Source organism: Triticum urartu, chromosome 7A, assembly GCF_056163025.1.
Source record: "Triticum urartu cultivar PI428250 chromosome 7A, HENAU_Tu73, whole genome shotgun sequence".
Taxonomy (NCBI): domain Eukaryota; kingdom Viridiplantae; phylum Streptophyta; class Magnoliopsida; order Poales; family Poaceae; genus Triticum; species Triticum urartu.
Genome location: NC_141879.1, coordinates 330,968,313 through 330,984,867, shown reverse-complemented (window position 1 = coordinate 330,984,867; position 16,555 = coordinate 330,968,313). Strand labels below are relative to the sequence as shown.

Below are 16,555 nucleotides of genomic sequence, written 5' to 3'. Positions count from 1 at the left end.
TCAAGGTGCACTAAATTATTGCAAGCGATGATTAAGGCTGGCCATAATGGTGGTATCTTAGCTGGTATCATGCACATGGGAATAGCAAACATGCTGATGTGGCAAAGAATTAAAGAAGAGAGGGGGGTTAGAGTAACTAGTGTTCATGCATGCATTGGTAAACACATTTTTTTGTGAAGAACGACAGCACTAGTTGAGTACTTTTGCAGACTTCAAAAACTATTCCACCGCCTCTACTATCTTGCTAAGAGTAGGTGAAAATTTTGAATCGAGCCCTTTAAACTAGAAGGGAGGTAGTGGTACTCTAATAGCTAACCTTGTTGTGATGACAAGATAGGACATGGCACGCGCCTGGACGGAGGAACTAGTCTGCATTGTGCATTTAAGTTTTGTCTGAAGTCAATGTACCTCTACTTCACCAGACTTATAGAAAAATGTGTCAACATTCATAATGTGAAATCAATATTTTTACACTGATTATAAAACGTAGTTCTTATACTCATTATAATCAGTATTGTAGATATTGATATTTTTAGTATAAATTTGGTCGTGGGATTTCATTGATGCCTGTCAAAGCGTGGAGGAAGCGGAGCTTAGGGCTTGCATTGCCGGTCTCTACATAGGTATTTCTCTTCATAATCCTGTAATTTTAGAGACTGATTGCGCTTTTGTGGTAGCGTCTCTTGCATCGGGGTACTATGACAGGTCTGCTATGCGTGACCTAAAGATGAAAGCGTTGAGCATCTTGAAGTTGATCAACAATCTTCAATTGTCAAAGATTAGCCGTTCGGCCAATAAGGTGGCACACTTAATCGCTAAGTATAGCTTTGACAATAGATTCGATGGTATTCTTGTAAATAACGTACCGCCCTGTGTGGTGAATATTGTATCGAATGAGTGTACTGGTGTGGCTGGTTAATTAATATAAGGTGGTGTTAAAAAAGTATAAATTTGGTCAAACACTTTGCAAACGGTTGACGGGAGTAAAAAGGACCAGAGGGAGTATCATGCATGCGGAGTAGGCAAAAAAATTGCTTGTCTAAAAAAGCCAAAAAAAATTGCTCATTTATAGTCGGTCGAAGTGTCAAAGGGCGCGACCGCGTGAGGGAGGTGAAGGTCGTGGGAGGCGCGACGTTTGACGGAATTAAGTGAAGTTACATCCAGGCGCCAGCATGGCGTGCAAAACAGGCAGAAGCTATACCATCAGGCCTACAATATGGGTCTAGTAGACATGACATCTAGTGGGTCCCGCATAGTTCTCGAGAACTCTTTGGGGGCTTGCAGCCGTTTATCCACCGGGCAAGCCAGCAACCCCACGCTGTTCGCACGCCCTACTCGTCCCCGTCTTCTACCTTACAATAGTTCACTCCCAGTCGTCCCGTCCTTTCACATTACTTCCCTCCCAGTTTTTTTTGCGGGGTACAATAGTTCAACTTCTCCTAACCCTCCTCCAAAATCCATGGCCTCCCAAATCTCCATGGTCGCCGCTGAGTACCAGGTTAGAGCCATCACCGATGATCAGTTCATCGTCATCTACACACGTGGATCCGAGACGGTGAAAGCATGGCTTGCTTGCTTCCTACACATGTTCAACAGTTCAACGGATGAGTGGGTCGCTAGGCTAGATGTTGAGTACACCACAGTCCTGGGATGAGAGAAGGATCTAAAGGATGAAGAGAGGAAGAAGCCCGCCGTGATCCAGGTTTGCATACATAATGTTTGCTTGGTCTACCACATATGCCATGCCGACGTTGAGTGCCAGGATTTTAAGAACTTCCTCAAGGACAAAAGAGTGAAATTCGTTACTGTAGGCTTTAAGAATGACAGGGATGTCCTGCGTCGGATAGGTCTCGTTGTAGGCTAGCCCTTCGATCTCCATAAGGCAAGCCTGGTGTCCTCCTCTCAACCTTCAATGCTGACCCTGGCAGCAGCCATGATTGATCCTTCGTACGCTAAACTGAAGAAACCTCATCACGAGTTTCATCATGCATGGGAGTCGAAGACATTAGATGAATATCACATCCGGTACGCAGCAATGGATGCCTACCTTTGTTTAAATATCTACAAGGGTTGGATGAAGAAGTAGAGCCCAGTGTTCGGTTCAAGCAAAGAAGCGCCAGCGAAGAGGAAGAGGAAGAGGGACGAGGACGAAGTCGAGGACATGGACTCAGACTCCGAGTAGGTGGCAGTGCCGTCGCTCATGCTGGTTCTACTGCAGTGTCAAGCGGACTAGTTGCTTAGTTTATTTTCAAGGGTGTGTTGTGCTGAGGCCCCATCAGAACTATGTTTATGTTCTTTCTCATTATTTGAACTCTTTAGTACGTATAGTAGTACTAGTACTATGTCTTACTACTGTTCTTCTTGCAGTTGGTACTACTGGTCGTATCTTCGTGTTCCTACTGTACTTAATATGTTCGTACTAGTAGTATAATTTGGGTCAGTCGATTTGCGAAAGAAGTTCGACGGAGCGAAGGAAGAAGACGGTAGAAGAGGTGGAAGAAGCCCTTCTAGCCATCCATGTTGCATCAAACGGCTCACATGAGTCGACTGACCCAAATTGCTCCTTCAGATTGTAGGATCCACGTGGCATTCAAGGTCTCGAAGGTAGATTCCGCGTCCGCACCCGGTTTGCGGGCTCAACGCACGCGCGACCGGCTTCCGCCGCGACAGCCACCATGCGTGCCTCCTCCGCGCGGCCAGAGACGACAATGACACGGTAGTTCCTCCTCGCCGGCATGCTGGAGCACGCACTCGTCCTCCTCTTTGTATGCTGCATGCATAGACGCGGCTCCACCAGCTGCTCGCGTGCTTGGCAGCACGGCGGCATCGCGAGGAGGGACTGCAGACGACGTGAGCGGGCGAGCCTTCGGCTTCATGGCACAGGGATGGCGGCGACACGGCGGTGATGGGTGAGAAATTTTTGGCCGGAGCAGGAAGTCACCGGCATGCGCAACGGTAGCGGCGGCATATTGATGAGTACGCGTGTGGGAGCTTACTTTAGTTATATATATATAAGCTTGGTCAAACTTAAAATAAAACCGTACTAGTACACGTAAACATTTGACTTAGGCAGCGCTTTTATTAGTTAGTACCACAACCACAATACGGAATCCAGTGCAAGCGCGTGAACCACGGCCACACGGTCGATCGAACGGTGCGTCACCATGTCGCGCTCGAAGGACATCCCCCGAACCATTTTGTGTGTGTGAAAACAATCCTCGAATATCACTCAACTTTTTTTCCTGTGAAAGTTCTTGACGCTGCAATATTTCCATATATTTGAATTTAGCTCCAATTCGTGTTTATTTGGATTTGGACGTTTTAGGTGCGCCCTAGTTTTTTTAATACTGATTTTGTGTGTGTGACTGAGAGAGAACGTGTGTATGTGTCCATATGTGTGTTGTGGCGGAAGGGCAATGTGGAGACGGTGTGCGTGTGATACAGACATAGAGAGGTGTGAATGTGCAAATGATCATGCATGAGTGAGACATAGACAGATGCCGATACGTTGTGTATACATGAGAGAACGGTCTTCTAGTTTAGGGCCTGTTTGGTTCCAATAAGTCACCTGACTTATAAGTCAGGTGACTTAAAATCAGTGACTTATAAGTCACGCCTGTTTGGTTGTCATCTGACTTATAAGTCACCTGACCACACCTTCCCACCTTGTATTTTAATGTAAAGGTGACGGGACCCACATAAAAAGGGAAACTTATAAGTTTTAAGTTGGGGTGGAGCAACTTATGACTTATAAGTTGGGGTGACTTATAAGTTGGGTCCGTTTGGCAAAATAAGTCACTTTTTGCACTTTTCGACTTATAAGTTGGTGACTTATTTGGAACCAAATAGGGCCTTACTTGTGTGTGTGTGAGAGAGAGAGAGACAGAGAGAGGAGCATCTGTAACACAACAACCATCTCTCTCGATTCATCCGTCCCTCGCACGGTCGCATGCAACACATGCATCAACGCGCACATTTTGACACCCTCACCCGGCCCCTGCCCACTCAAGGCCCGCACAATCTCTTCGTGAATACCCATTTCTCTCCTTAGGTTTGTTTTCTCTCAATATCTGACACACACACACACAGACAGACACATGCAGCACAAAACACACACACACACACACACACTCCCCCGAGCACACAATTCATCCCCATCCAAGGTTATACGGCGACCACTCTCTCTTGTGCTTCTTTGCACCCCAACATGCACAACACCTCAATCTTCAAAGAGGGCATCGAGCAGATCGAAGACGGCGACCACACCATGCTAGAGAATGCGGGGTCATTTGGAAGCAGGGTGATGTGACGACGGCTGACTGACTCCTCCCCCACCCTCTCTCTCTCTCTCTCTCTTGCACAAGATTACCAATCCCTCTCTCCCCTGCACAAAATTGTCAATCCCTCAACCCACGAGATCCTTCCCCTCTCGTCCATGTTTTTCCAGCTCTCTCATCAAACATGTTGTCTCTTCTCCTTCCATGTATACAAAATCCAGATGCACACGCATCTCATGTATATTACATGTATCCATCTTTCTCATAGACCTAACTTCTTCCTCTCTCTTTCTCTATCTCTCTCTCACTATCTCGTTAGGTTTGTCTCCTACTCTCTCGTCCACATACATACAATCTTTCCCGCCCTATCTGCTCCATCTTCAAAAGCTCTCTCTGCACGTTTCATTCGCACATTGGGATTTGTCAAAATGTTGCTTCTATAATGGCTGATGTAGAGTTATGGTTGTTTTTGTTGCATCCTACAAAGTAATAACTATGAAATGCATTTAGATTCTCATTTGACTGGGATTATGTGAGTTTGAGCATGTTGTGAAGTACTATAGACCTTGTATACATCTTGGGATTCGACAATGATTGTAACTATTGAATTGTATAGACCATTACATTCGAAGTCAATAGCCTAATATATTTATTTCACAATTTCAACAGATGATTAGTTCACTACAAACTAAGAAAACAAATGCGTACTCCCTCCATTTGTATTTAAGTCCGCGTATTAGCATTGGTCAATGTAAAGTTTTGTAAACTCTCATAAAGCTTATAACAAAAAATATTAACATATACAATAACAAATAAATACCATTAGATTCATTATTGAATGTACTTTCAGATCATACATATTTGTTATGGTAAATGTTTATATTTTTCTATAAACTTGGTCAAACTTTGGGAAGTTTGACTTTGGTCAAACCTAATATGCAGAGTTTAGTACTACTACTACTACTCGCTAGTTGCTTAGACGAATCACTCAACACGCCCCACGGGGAGTCCAGTGTCACAAAATTTTGAGGTCAGCGGGAAAATCTCCCGCGACCCTGATTCGAGCAGTGGGAAGTTACCATCATAGCCTTCGGAAATAGGCCTACGGATGACGCTTGGTAGGGGGCTATTTTCGTAACTTCAGGTTCACCCTACCCAGCCAACCCCACCCTGGCACCCACAGTAGTACACCTGAATACTCCCCATTTTCTATCCCCACCGCAAAATTGACTTCTCCACGGCACCGCAGCCTTCGTGCTCCTCCCCCTTACATCAGTGCACTCGTCCACCGCAGCGCATCTACCTCATCGACGACCTCGTACGCCGCACTGGAGCCGGTCCACCGTCGTCGTCGTACATGGAGCCTCTTCCCTGACATCGTCTTCCACGGTCTCGGATCTGCTTCCCGGAAGCCGATGCCAAGCGCAGAAGTACCACCGTCGTGGACAATGAACAGACTCCCGTTGCCGACCATGACTCATAGAGGCCGCCGCGACCATCGTTCTCCTCCTCGATTGGTAATGTGTGTATTGAATCGCTTAGAAGTACATGTGCAGTTCCAATTTTGTTCATACCTACCCTTCAAATTTCCTGGGTGCTATTGTTCCCGTAAAGTAATTGGTTATAGCCTCCATTGTTCAATAGAATATCAGCTTGTAATTGTGCATCGCTCCTGTATCGCGCTGTGCTTGGGTAGGTTTTTCATCTGCAACCAGTAGTGTGGCAAATGATGGAAAGGTTTTTAGAACTAGCAAGATGCCCATGCGTTGCACGCATCAAGATGCATTTGTATGAGTAGTTTATCTTGTGGGAGAAAAGGATGAACGAGGGAAGGCCTTATTTGCAAATCTGGAGAGGGGTATGGGTATATTTTTGGAAAATTCCCATTTGTTTCCTTCCTATCTGTCAGATATAAATCGGACGACCTATATTGTAAGAAAAAAAGTATAGAGAAAAAAGTAGACAGTAAAGGAAGTAGATAAATATTAAATATAAAATAAATATAACAGTAGAGAAGAGAGTAGAGATAGCATGTTGAGATTTTTAAAGCGCCGCGCATTGCGATTATGTTGGAGATGCTCTAACATGGCAGACGAGTGCTTTAATGTTGCCCACAAGATGCGCGAGTATTACTAGTAGTATATTTTTCTTGCCATGTTGAGATTTTAAAACCACGTGTGCGAACATGCAGAGGAGCAATGAAGACCAAACACGGGATATTCGGGACATCTTCAAGGGGCGTGGCAAGTTAAAGAGGAGCTGCACCGAACCTGTAAAACGAGCTTTGGTAAGTAACACCCTTTCAATTACTTTCGTGTAGCCTCGTGTTCTTCGATGTGTATATGTTGTAGTTTCTGTTTCTCTTAAGCGTGGTGTTCTTCGATGTGTAATAAGAAGGGTCTTAATCGTCGTAATGCTTTCGTTTTTAGCTTGATGTAGGAAGTGGGTGTTCTCACCTTGTAGTCTGTTTTTTTCCTTTTGAATTCACTTCTCCGAGTTCTATTTATTTGGCTTCTACTAAATGGATCTGGGTTGATCTGAGTATTGGTCTAAAAAAGAAGACATGTCAGGATGCAGTTCCTGTGAGGAGGGAAGTATGGTCAACCTCGAGATCATGTTTCCAAAATGAGGCTGGATTACACACAAGGTGCCAGTTCCCTAATGATGCTGGATTAGACACAAGGTGCAAATTCCTAGATGATGCTGGATTACACACAAGCCAGGTGGAGTCGTCAGCTGTTCGTGTCCTCGTGGCATTAGTAAAGGCTGAAAGAAAGCGTGCAACAGCCCTTGAGAATGTAGCTGAGTTCCTGAAGAAGCGAAAAGAGCAATCAGATGCTCTCTTCACCCAAGGCAAAGAAGAGATGGAAGAAGCCAGAAATAAGCTAGCAGAGGCAGAGCAGGCTAGGCGTCTCCTGCTATCTAAAACTGTTGTCAATACAAAATTTCCTTCATAATAGCTAGGTTCAAATGTTTATCCAGTCAGCATGCCTGTTGTGATGTCCGTTCATCTACTAATGTGGCACAAAATGTATTTTTCGGGTCATGTAATAACATGAATTACTTTCCAAACAATAATAGACGAAGCATTGGACATGGTATAGTTCACGTGCAAGCCCGACATTCCAAGTTCAACTTCCACATCAAACTCATGTTCATAGATATCTGCACATTCATACATAATGTCCACAACCATGATTCACTTCAAAGCCAAAAAAATGTGAGGAGAGTTATAAATAAAGAAAATCCTCTACTAGTTCCTGCTACCAGTGCGAGCACAACAAGTCAAGACCATGCGTAAATTAATTATATTTTAGTCATTTTTGTGTTCTAAAATGCCTGACGGCTCGCGGAAGGACGTGTTGCCGGCACACGCGTGGATTCAATGAAGGCAGGCGGGGCAGTCTTAAGCTGGTTACACGCAGCGAGGAGGCGTGCTCAGCCGGGCCTGCAGCGAGTGTGGCCCTCTTGGCCGGCGCGCTGGTTCAATGCCTACGCTATGAGAGGTCGCGTCCGTGTCAGAGCAATTACGCGGAGAGGAGGCGTTCTCAGCTGACTATTCCTACAAAGGTGCTCCACCACGTACCCGGTACCCAGGAATGCAGCAATCGTGCACCTAGGGTTTTAGGGTTTATTTGTTAACGTCGCCTTTACGTAACACTCATGTGTGCGAGACAGCGAGAGGCCAACTGCATGCGTGCGCCTCTTGTCTTCGTATATGTACTCCACCATTTGTTTGGTGTCCAAAAAGTTATAATAACTACTAGTAATGTGCCAATGCGTTGCCACATGATCAACGTAGATTAATACATGTTCACCGATTTGATAGAAAAAAGTCTAGTTTTGAAATACGTATATCACTAAAAATATGTTATGTTTCACTCAAAATATATTCCTTTGGCGGTTTTGATGAGATAAGGGAGGAATGTTGTTGGTTTCAAGATTCGAGAAGTGGTATATGTCTAATTTCTACTCTTACTAGCAAGATGCCCGTGCGTTGCACGGAACATCAAGATCTTGTGGGAGAAAAGGATGAACGAGGGAAGGCCTTAGCTGCAAATGTGGTGAAGAGTGCGGGTAAATTGCCATATTTTCCTTCCTATCCGTCAGATATAAATTGGATGACCTACATTGCAGGATGGCAGGCCCACCATCATTACCAACTCTATTTTTTATCCCTACTCTTATAAAAAGCATTATCGTGTGCCTGCCATCCTGCTATAGGCAGTCTGATCTATATCTGACGGATAGGAAGGAAACAATGGCAATTTTGCAAAAAGATACCCACACCCCTCTCCACATTTGCAAATAAGGCCTTCCCTCGTTCGTCCTTTTCCCCCACAAGATAAACTACTCATACAAATGCATCTTGATGTTCCGTGCAACGCATGGGCATCTTGCTAGTTGTTGCAAAAAGCCCATGTGTGTGTGAGAGAGAGGGAGAGTGGAGGAGGGCGGAGTGCATGTGTGACCAAGACACAAGGAGTGTGTGTGCGATAGGTATCAACTTAAAATGAGGCGATAGTGTGTGTGTGTGTGTGTGCACGATCGAGAGGGCGTGTCTCAAGAAGGGAAGAAAAATCTACATAGATACAAGGAGCGGGAGAGAGACATGTATGCGATGGTGGAAGCATGAGTGTGCGGGTGTATAAACCTATCTAGAGGCTAGCTAGTCGATAAATGTTTGTGAGATAAATACGAGTCGGGGTGCGAAAAAGCGAGAGTTTTGTGTGTGTGTGTGTGAGAGAGAGAGACGGTAGTCGGGAAAGGGAGTGGAAGCAGGAGTTGCATGTGTGTCTATGTGAGAGAGATAGGAGACGGTAGTCGGGGTTGTCTGATCGGTAAACAAATGAATAATGTCAGTCTGGGATGGAGACGAAAAGGAGACCGCAACAAATGTTGTGTCTACAGGAGAGAGAGAGAGAGTAATTTTAGTGGTATGAGTCATATGTAGAGACATATTGGGTGTGTGAGAGAATCCCATAGAGAGAAAGACAAAGTGAAAGACGAGTGGAGACTGTGTGTGTGGCGGTGAAAAAGAAAGCTTAGGTACCGAGTGATACCAGAGAACAGTAGAGATGTGAGAGATAATGAAAACCGTGTAATGTATAATGATAGGGAGAGTGTGACACTTCTCAAGGGAGACGTCGAGAGACAATGTTTGCGAGGATAGGAGAAACATGAAGTGAGCGTGCGGGTGAGCTGGAGAAAAGAGAGTGAGAGCTACCTGAAGGAGCATGCATGCGAGAGAGATGGGCGTGAAAGGAGTGAACAAAAAAGGGATTCAAATATTTGAATTCGAGATGATGATACATGTAATCCATACTCGAACCAAAATTTATCTATCAAACATGCATACTCATATGAATTCACGCACATCTATGTTATTTAATATGTAGATATTATTGATCCATACATTTTAGTAGAACATAATTTGGTTAAAAAAATTTCGAATTCAACCTTAAGATTTCGAGATCGTTGTATTTGTAAATCATATTATACATATAAAGGAGCATAATTCTTTGTTGTGCTTTTGAAAGTATATATAAAAAATGATGTATATAGAATGTAATTCCAATTGAAAATGGATCCCGCCCAAAAAAATAGAATACAAACGGGATTCGAATTGAGTTGGCACGGTAAACGTGAACTCTGCAAAATTTGAACGAAGCAGGGAAAGTCGCAGTAACCGCCCGAAACCAAAATCTGCAAGATGGAAATCACTACTGCCTATCCCTGCCACGCAAAGCCTATCTGCTGGATTTCTATAGGTTTCGATAGGGGTAGGTTTGTAATTTCACCCAAACGTGACGTAACCGCCTCTCACCCGGATTCATACATGGTGGGCGCCAAAACAAAGTGTGTCCTCGGCCGAAATCGACTCCCTCCCCGATTCATATTCATACACGGTGGGCGCCAAAAACAAACTCTCGTCGGCAAATATTCGGTGTATGCGAGATTACCGTCCTATCCCCAGCCGACTAATGTTGCCGTGATGTAGTAGAAATTTGAAATGGGGGCTAAGTTTGTAAATCTCCTCACATTTGAGACAAGTTCGCCCTGAATACATGGTTCCCCCCTTCCTCTCTACCTCCCTTTTCCCCATTCGTACTCCGTGGGCGCCAAAACACCCTCTCCACCCCACCCTCCTCCGTCCGCCACCCCATCCACTGCCGTCCTCCTCCACCATGCCGGAGCTGATACCCCGACGCCGCCGTCCATTACAAGAGATGGACCTCTCTCATCCACGGCTTCGGACCGGGATCCTTGCATCCCGTCCTCTCGCTTCATCCCCGCCGTCGTCCACCTTGCCGGCGCCGCTCGTACGACCGTCTCGTCCATCGTGCCCCGCCGCCACCATCTACCCTCCTAGATCTGCTTCCACGCCGCCGACAGCCATCGCTACCATAGCACCGTCAAATTCTCAGCAGATGCGTACACGGCACCGCACCAGAGGCGGTACTCTTTCGTATCTGCTCAACTTATTTATGGCAGCAAGAAAATAGATCGCCACTTCTTTACTTTGATTTCTTGTCTTGGTTGCGAGGTTTCCTTTGTCCGGTTTGCACCTTCAAATCCGCCATGGCACGCTCAACACTACACTCCCAATGCTTATGGTTTTCCCCTTTTATATTCCACACTAGTTAAATCACAGTAGACTAAATTTGAAAATTGGGTCAGTCGATTTTTCAGAGCTCGCCGGAGTTCGCCGGTGCGATCGAAGGGGCTCGGGTGGTTGTGGGGACTCGTCGAACGAAGAAAACTCGATGCGGGTGGGGGTTGGGGCGGGGGTGGGGGTCGGGGTGGCAGAGGAACACAGGCGGTGGGGGCCGGTGGTCCGGCCGGTGGCCTGTGCGGTGTTCTGTATGGGAAGAATCAGAGACGAGGAAGAAGAAGGGTTAGGAGACGTAGGATCTTCATCCAACCGCCTGAAATGGTCGAGAGGCAGCTGGGAGTTGCATTCTTAATGCGCTCTGGTTCATCATGTGTGGGCACTGCGCAACCAACATTTTATTATCCAAAATCTGCTTGCTCTTCTTTACCATGTTCCTCTTCCGTTCTTCTTTAATATGTACTCTCTTCGTTCCTAAATACAAGTCTTTGTATAGATTCCACCATGGACTACATATGGAGCAAAATGAGTGAATCTACACTCTAAAATGTATCTGGATACATCTGTATGTGGTCCATATGACATGATGTAGAGGGATAGTTTCAGGCAATATGATAAAAAAACCATCTTGTTATCCTCGATGGCAACGATACAATACGTGCCTTACTGCCCCTTCTGTCACTAGGAAAGGACACCGCAAGATCGAACCCAAAGCTAAGCACTTCTCCCATGGCAAGAAAAACCAATCTAGTAGGCCAAACCAAACTGATAATTCGAAGAGACTTAACCAATCATACATAAAAGAATTCAGAGAAGATTCAAATATTATTCATAGATAGACTTGATCATAAACCCACAATTCATCGGTCTCAACAAACACACCGCAAAAACAAGATTACATCGAATAGATCTCCACGAGAGAGGGGGAGAACATTGTATTGAGATCCAAAAAGAGAGAAGAAGCCATCTAGCTACTAACTATGGACCCGTAGGTCTGAAGTAAACTACTCACACTTCATCGGAGGGGCTTGGATGATGATGTAGAAGCCCTCCGTGATCGATGCCCTCTCTGGCGGAGCTCCGAAACAGGCCCCAAGATGGGATCTCGTGGATACAGAAAGTTGCCGCGTTGCAATTAGGTTTTTGGCTCCGGATCTGATCGTTTGGGGATACGTGGATATATATATAGGAGGAAGAAGTACGTCGGTGGAGCGACAGGGGGCCCACGAGGATGGAGGGCGCGCCTGGGGGGGGGGGGGCAGGCGCGCCCCCTACCTCGTGGCCTCTTGTTAATTGGCTTGACGTAGGGTCCAAGTCTCCTGAGTTGTGTTCGGTGAGAAAATCACATTCCCGAAGATTTCATTCCGTTTGGACTCCATTTGATATTCCTTTTCTTCGAAACCCTAAAACAGGCAAAAAAGAACAATTCTGGGTTGGGCCTCCGGTTAATAGGTTAGTCCCAAAAATAATATAAAAGTGGACAATAAAGCCCAATTAATGTCCAAAACAGTAGATAATATAGCATGGAGCAATCAAAAATTATAGATACGTTGGAGACGTACCAGCGCGATGCGCAACGACGCCTACCCGGACCAGAACACGGCCTACGTCGTCTTGACCCGCCTCGGCGATGACAAGCGCAGCGAGCGCCTCCTTCGGCAGGAGGTGAACACCGTCGTCCCGGCCAAGCCGGAGTTCATGCATTGGTCGGATCACCCGATCACCTGGACCCGGGAGGATCACCTGGCAGTCACGCCATCGTCGCGCGGCACATAAGCAAGTTCTATCGAGTCCTCATCGATGGCGGCAGCAGCATCAACATCCTCTACCGTGACACGATGACCAAGCTCGGCCTCAAGGCCGAGGACCTGGAGTCGACCCGAACGATCTTCCACGACATCGTGCCCAGCCTCTCCTGCTACCCCATTGGCCAGGTCCGGCTAGATGTCCTGTTCGGTGACAGCAGCCACTTCCGGCGCGAACCGGTCTGGTTCGAGGTGGTGGACCTGTCCAACGTGTATCATGCGTTGCTGGGTCGGCCCACGCTCGCCAAGTTCAAGGCGGTTCCCCACTACGCGTACCTGAAGATGAAGATGCCCAGTCCCAAGGGCCTCATCACCATCACCGGCGATTACCGCAAGTCCCTGGAGTGCGCCCGAGACGGCGCCAAGTTGGCCGAGTCGCTGGTCTTTGCCGAGGAGCGGCGCCAGCTCGACCGGATCGTCGCCCTGGCAGGCAAGGCCTCTGCCGCGTCTATCCCGACCCCGGACCCGGCCGACGAGGCCGCCTTCAAGACCTCCAAGGTGACCAAAAAAGTGAAGCTCAACCCAGAAGACCCCAGCTGCAGCAAGTACGTTGTCATAGGCTCCCGCCTCGACAGCAAATAGGAAGGCGAGCTCGTCGACTTTCTCCGTGAGAATCGGTATATCTTTGCATGGATCCCTAAGGACATGCCGGGTATCCCGATGAAGTACGTCGAGCACAAACTTCACATCCGCAAGGACGCCAAGCCTGTCCGTCAACCCCTATGAAGATTTTCTGAAGAAAAGAGAAGAACCATTGGTGAAGAGGTCGCCAAGCTTTTGGCGGCCGGCTTCATAATGGAAGTGTTTCACCCCGAGTGGCTGGCCAATCCAGTCCTCATCCTGAAGAAGAACAAGACCTGGCGCATGTGTATCGACTACACCAGCCTCAACAAGGCCTGCCCCAACGATCCGTTCGCCCTCCCGCGGATCGACCAAGTCATTGACTCGACCGCCGGGTGTGAGTTCCTGTCCTTCCTGGATGCTTACTCCGGCTACCACCAGATCAAGCTGGACCCGGCCGACGCCCTGAAGACGTCCTTCATCACGCCCTTTGGGGCGTATTGCTACATCACCATGTTGTTCGGCTTGAAGAACGCCGGCGCCACCTTCCAGCGCTGCATGCAGAAATGCTTGCTGCCGCAACTCGGCCGCAATATCCACATGTACATGGACGACATCATGGTGAAGACCAAGCAGCACCTCACGCTCCTCGACGATTTGAAGGAAACATTCGCCAACCTCCGCGAATACAAGGTCAAGCTTTACCCGAAAAAATGCATCTTCGGCATCCCGGCCGGAAAGCTACTCGGCTTCCTCGTCTTGGAACGCGGCATTGAGGCGAACCCGGAGAATATCAAGGCCATCGAGCGCATGAGCAAGCCGGCTCGGCTACGCGATGTCCAGAAGTTCACCGGATGCTTGGCCTCAGTCAGCCGGTTTCTAAGCCGGCTGGACGAGAGGGCGCTACCCCTGTACCAGCTGACAAAGAAGACAAGCCCGTTCGAATGGAACATCAAAGGCAGATGAGGCCTTCCAAGACCTCAAGCGCATGCTCTCCACCGCACCAGTCCTGGCCGCGCCGACCGACAAGGAGCCGCTGCTGCTCTACATGGCAACCTCGCGGGCGGTCAGCACGGTGCTGGTGGTCGAGCGACCAGAGAAGGGCAAGATCCAAGCCGTCCAGCGCCCAGTCTACTACCTGATCGAGGTGCTCTCCAACTCCAAGCAGAACTACCCGCACTACCAGAAGATGTGTTACGGCGTGTACGTCACCGCCAAAAAGCTGAAGCGGTATTTCCAAGAGCACGTTGTCACCGTGGTCAGCACGTCGCCTATCGGAGAAATCATCGGGTGCCGGGATGCCTCTGGCCGGGTTGCCAAGTGGGCGATCCAACTAGCCGGCCACACCATCCTCTACGAGCCCCGCACCATGATCAAGTCTCAAGCCCTGGCCGACTTCCTCGTCGACTGGACCAAGACCCAGTACTTGCCGCAGCCTCCCGACTCGACGCATTGGCGCATGCACTTCGACAGGTCCAAGATGCGACTCGGCTTGGGGGCCAGCATCGTACTGTCGTCCCCAAAGGGCGACCGGCTCCGCTACGCGCTCCAGATCCACTTCACCGCCTCCAACAATGTCGCCGAGTATGAAGCCCTTGTGCACAGCCTCCGGCTTGCCAAGGAACTCGGCATCCGGCGCATCCTGTGCTACGGCGATTCGGACCTAGTGGTGCAGCAGTGCTCCGGCGAATGGGACGCCCGCGACTCCAATATGGCAAGCTACCGCTTCCTCATCCAGAAGCTGTCCGGATCCTTCGAGGGCTGTGAGTTCCTCCACGTCTCGCGTGCGGAGAACGAAGCAGCTGACACGCTCGCCAAGATCGCCTTGTCTCGACAAGCCATCATGTCTGGCGTCTCCCTCGAGCACCTGCGCAAGCCGTCCGTCAAGCCATCGCCGGACTCCGAGTCCATCCACGTTCCAGACGACCCGGCCGCACATCAACCCGGCCCAGGGACTGCTCAACCCAGCCCGGGGGCTTCTCAGCTTGACCCAGCCACCATCATCCCAGACCCGGCCATCGCCATACCCGACCCGGGGGTTGCTGAACCCGGCTCGGGGGCTGCCGACTCGGAACCCACCCTGGTGGCCGTCTTCGCCGTGGTTGCGGCTCCATCTTGGGCCCTCCCAATATCAAAATTTTTGGAGAATGGGGTTCTCCCCATGGACGAGACCGAAGCTCGGCAAGTGCAGCGCCGGGCGTCCGCCTACAACATCAACAACGAGGTCGTCAAGCGCAGCTCCACCGGCGTGTTCCAGCATTGCGTTGAGCAGGAACGGGGCATCGACATCCTCCATGACATACACCAGGGCAAGTGCGGGCACCACGCCGCATCACGATCCCTGGTGGCCAAGGTGTTCCGCCACGGTTTCTACTGGCCCACGGCCCTCCAAGATGCCGATTCGCTCGTCCTCAAGTGTGAGGGATGCTAGCGCTTCAGCAAACGCAGCCACCAACCGGCGTCAGCACTCCGCACCATACAGATCGCCTGGCCCTTCACGGTCTGGGGACTCGACATGGTGGGACCCTTCAAAACCGCTTGAGGCGGCATGACGCACTTGCTGGTGGCAGTGGACAAATTCACCAAGTGGATCGAGGCAAGACCAATCAAGAAACTGGACGGGCCAACAGCTGTCCGGTTCATCAAGGACATAGCGGTGCGCTATGGCATGCCAAACAGCATCATCACCGACAACGACACCAACTTCGCCAAGGGCGTGCCCGAACAATATTGCTCCGTCTCCAGCATCCGCCTCGACTTGGCCTCCGTTGCACATCCGCAGTCCAATGGGCAGGTCGAGCGGGCCAATGGACTCATCCTGTCCGGCGTCAAGCCACGACTCGTCGAGCCACTCATTCGCTCACTCGGCAGCTGGCTTGACGAGTTGCCAGCCGTTCTCTGGAGTCTATGCACCATCCCGAATCGGTCGACCGGGTTCACGCCATTCTTCCTCGTCTACGAAGCCGAAGCCGTCATCCCAACCGACGTCGAGTTCGACTCGCCGCGCGTCGTGATGAACACCGAAGCCGAAGCCAGAGAAGCCCGCGAGGATGGCGTCGACATGCTCGAAGAAGCACGCCTCCTGGCACTCAGCCGCTCGGCCATCTACCAGCAAGGCTTGACGAACTACCACAACAAGAAGATCAAGCCCCTCGCATTCCGCGAGGGCGACCTCGTCCTCCGACTCGTCCAAGAGCAGGCAGGCCAGCACAAGCTGTCCCCTCCATGGGAGGGCCCATTCATCATGAGCAGGGCCTTGCGTGACCGCAACGCCTACTACCTCATCGACGCACGCAAGT

At 49.1% G+C, this 16,555-nt stretch overlaps 2 protein-coding genes across 2 annotated transcripts; both read left to right on the top strand.

Annotated features, from left to right (window-relative positions):
• The first annotated feature begins 12,459 nt into the window (after window positions 1-12,459).
• LOC147959514 (uncharacterized) lies at window positions 12,460-13,277 on the top strand. Its single transcript, XM_087532698.1, has 2 exons — window positions 12,460-12,596; window positions 12,641-13,277. Exons 1-2 carry the CDS (start codon window positions 12,460-12,462, stop codon window positions 13,275-13,277), a joined length of 774 nt encoding a protein of 257 aa, XP_087388824.1.
• A 1,168-nt stretch (window positions 13,278-14,445) lies between these two features.
• On the top strand, window positions 14,446-15,687 carry LOC147959513 (uncharacterized). Its single transcript, XM_087532697.1, has one exon. It carries the CDS (start codon window positions 14,446-14,448, stop codon window positions 15,685-15,687), a length of 1,242 nt encoding a protein of 413 aa, XP_087388823.1.
• The last annotated feature ends 868 nt before the right edge of the window (window positions 15,688-16,555 follow it).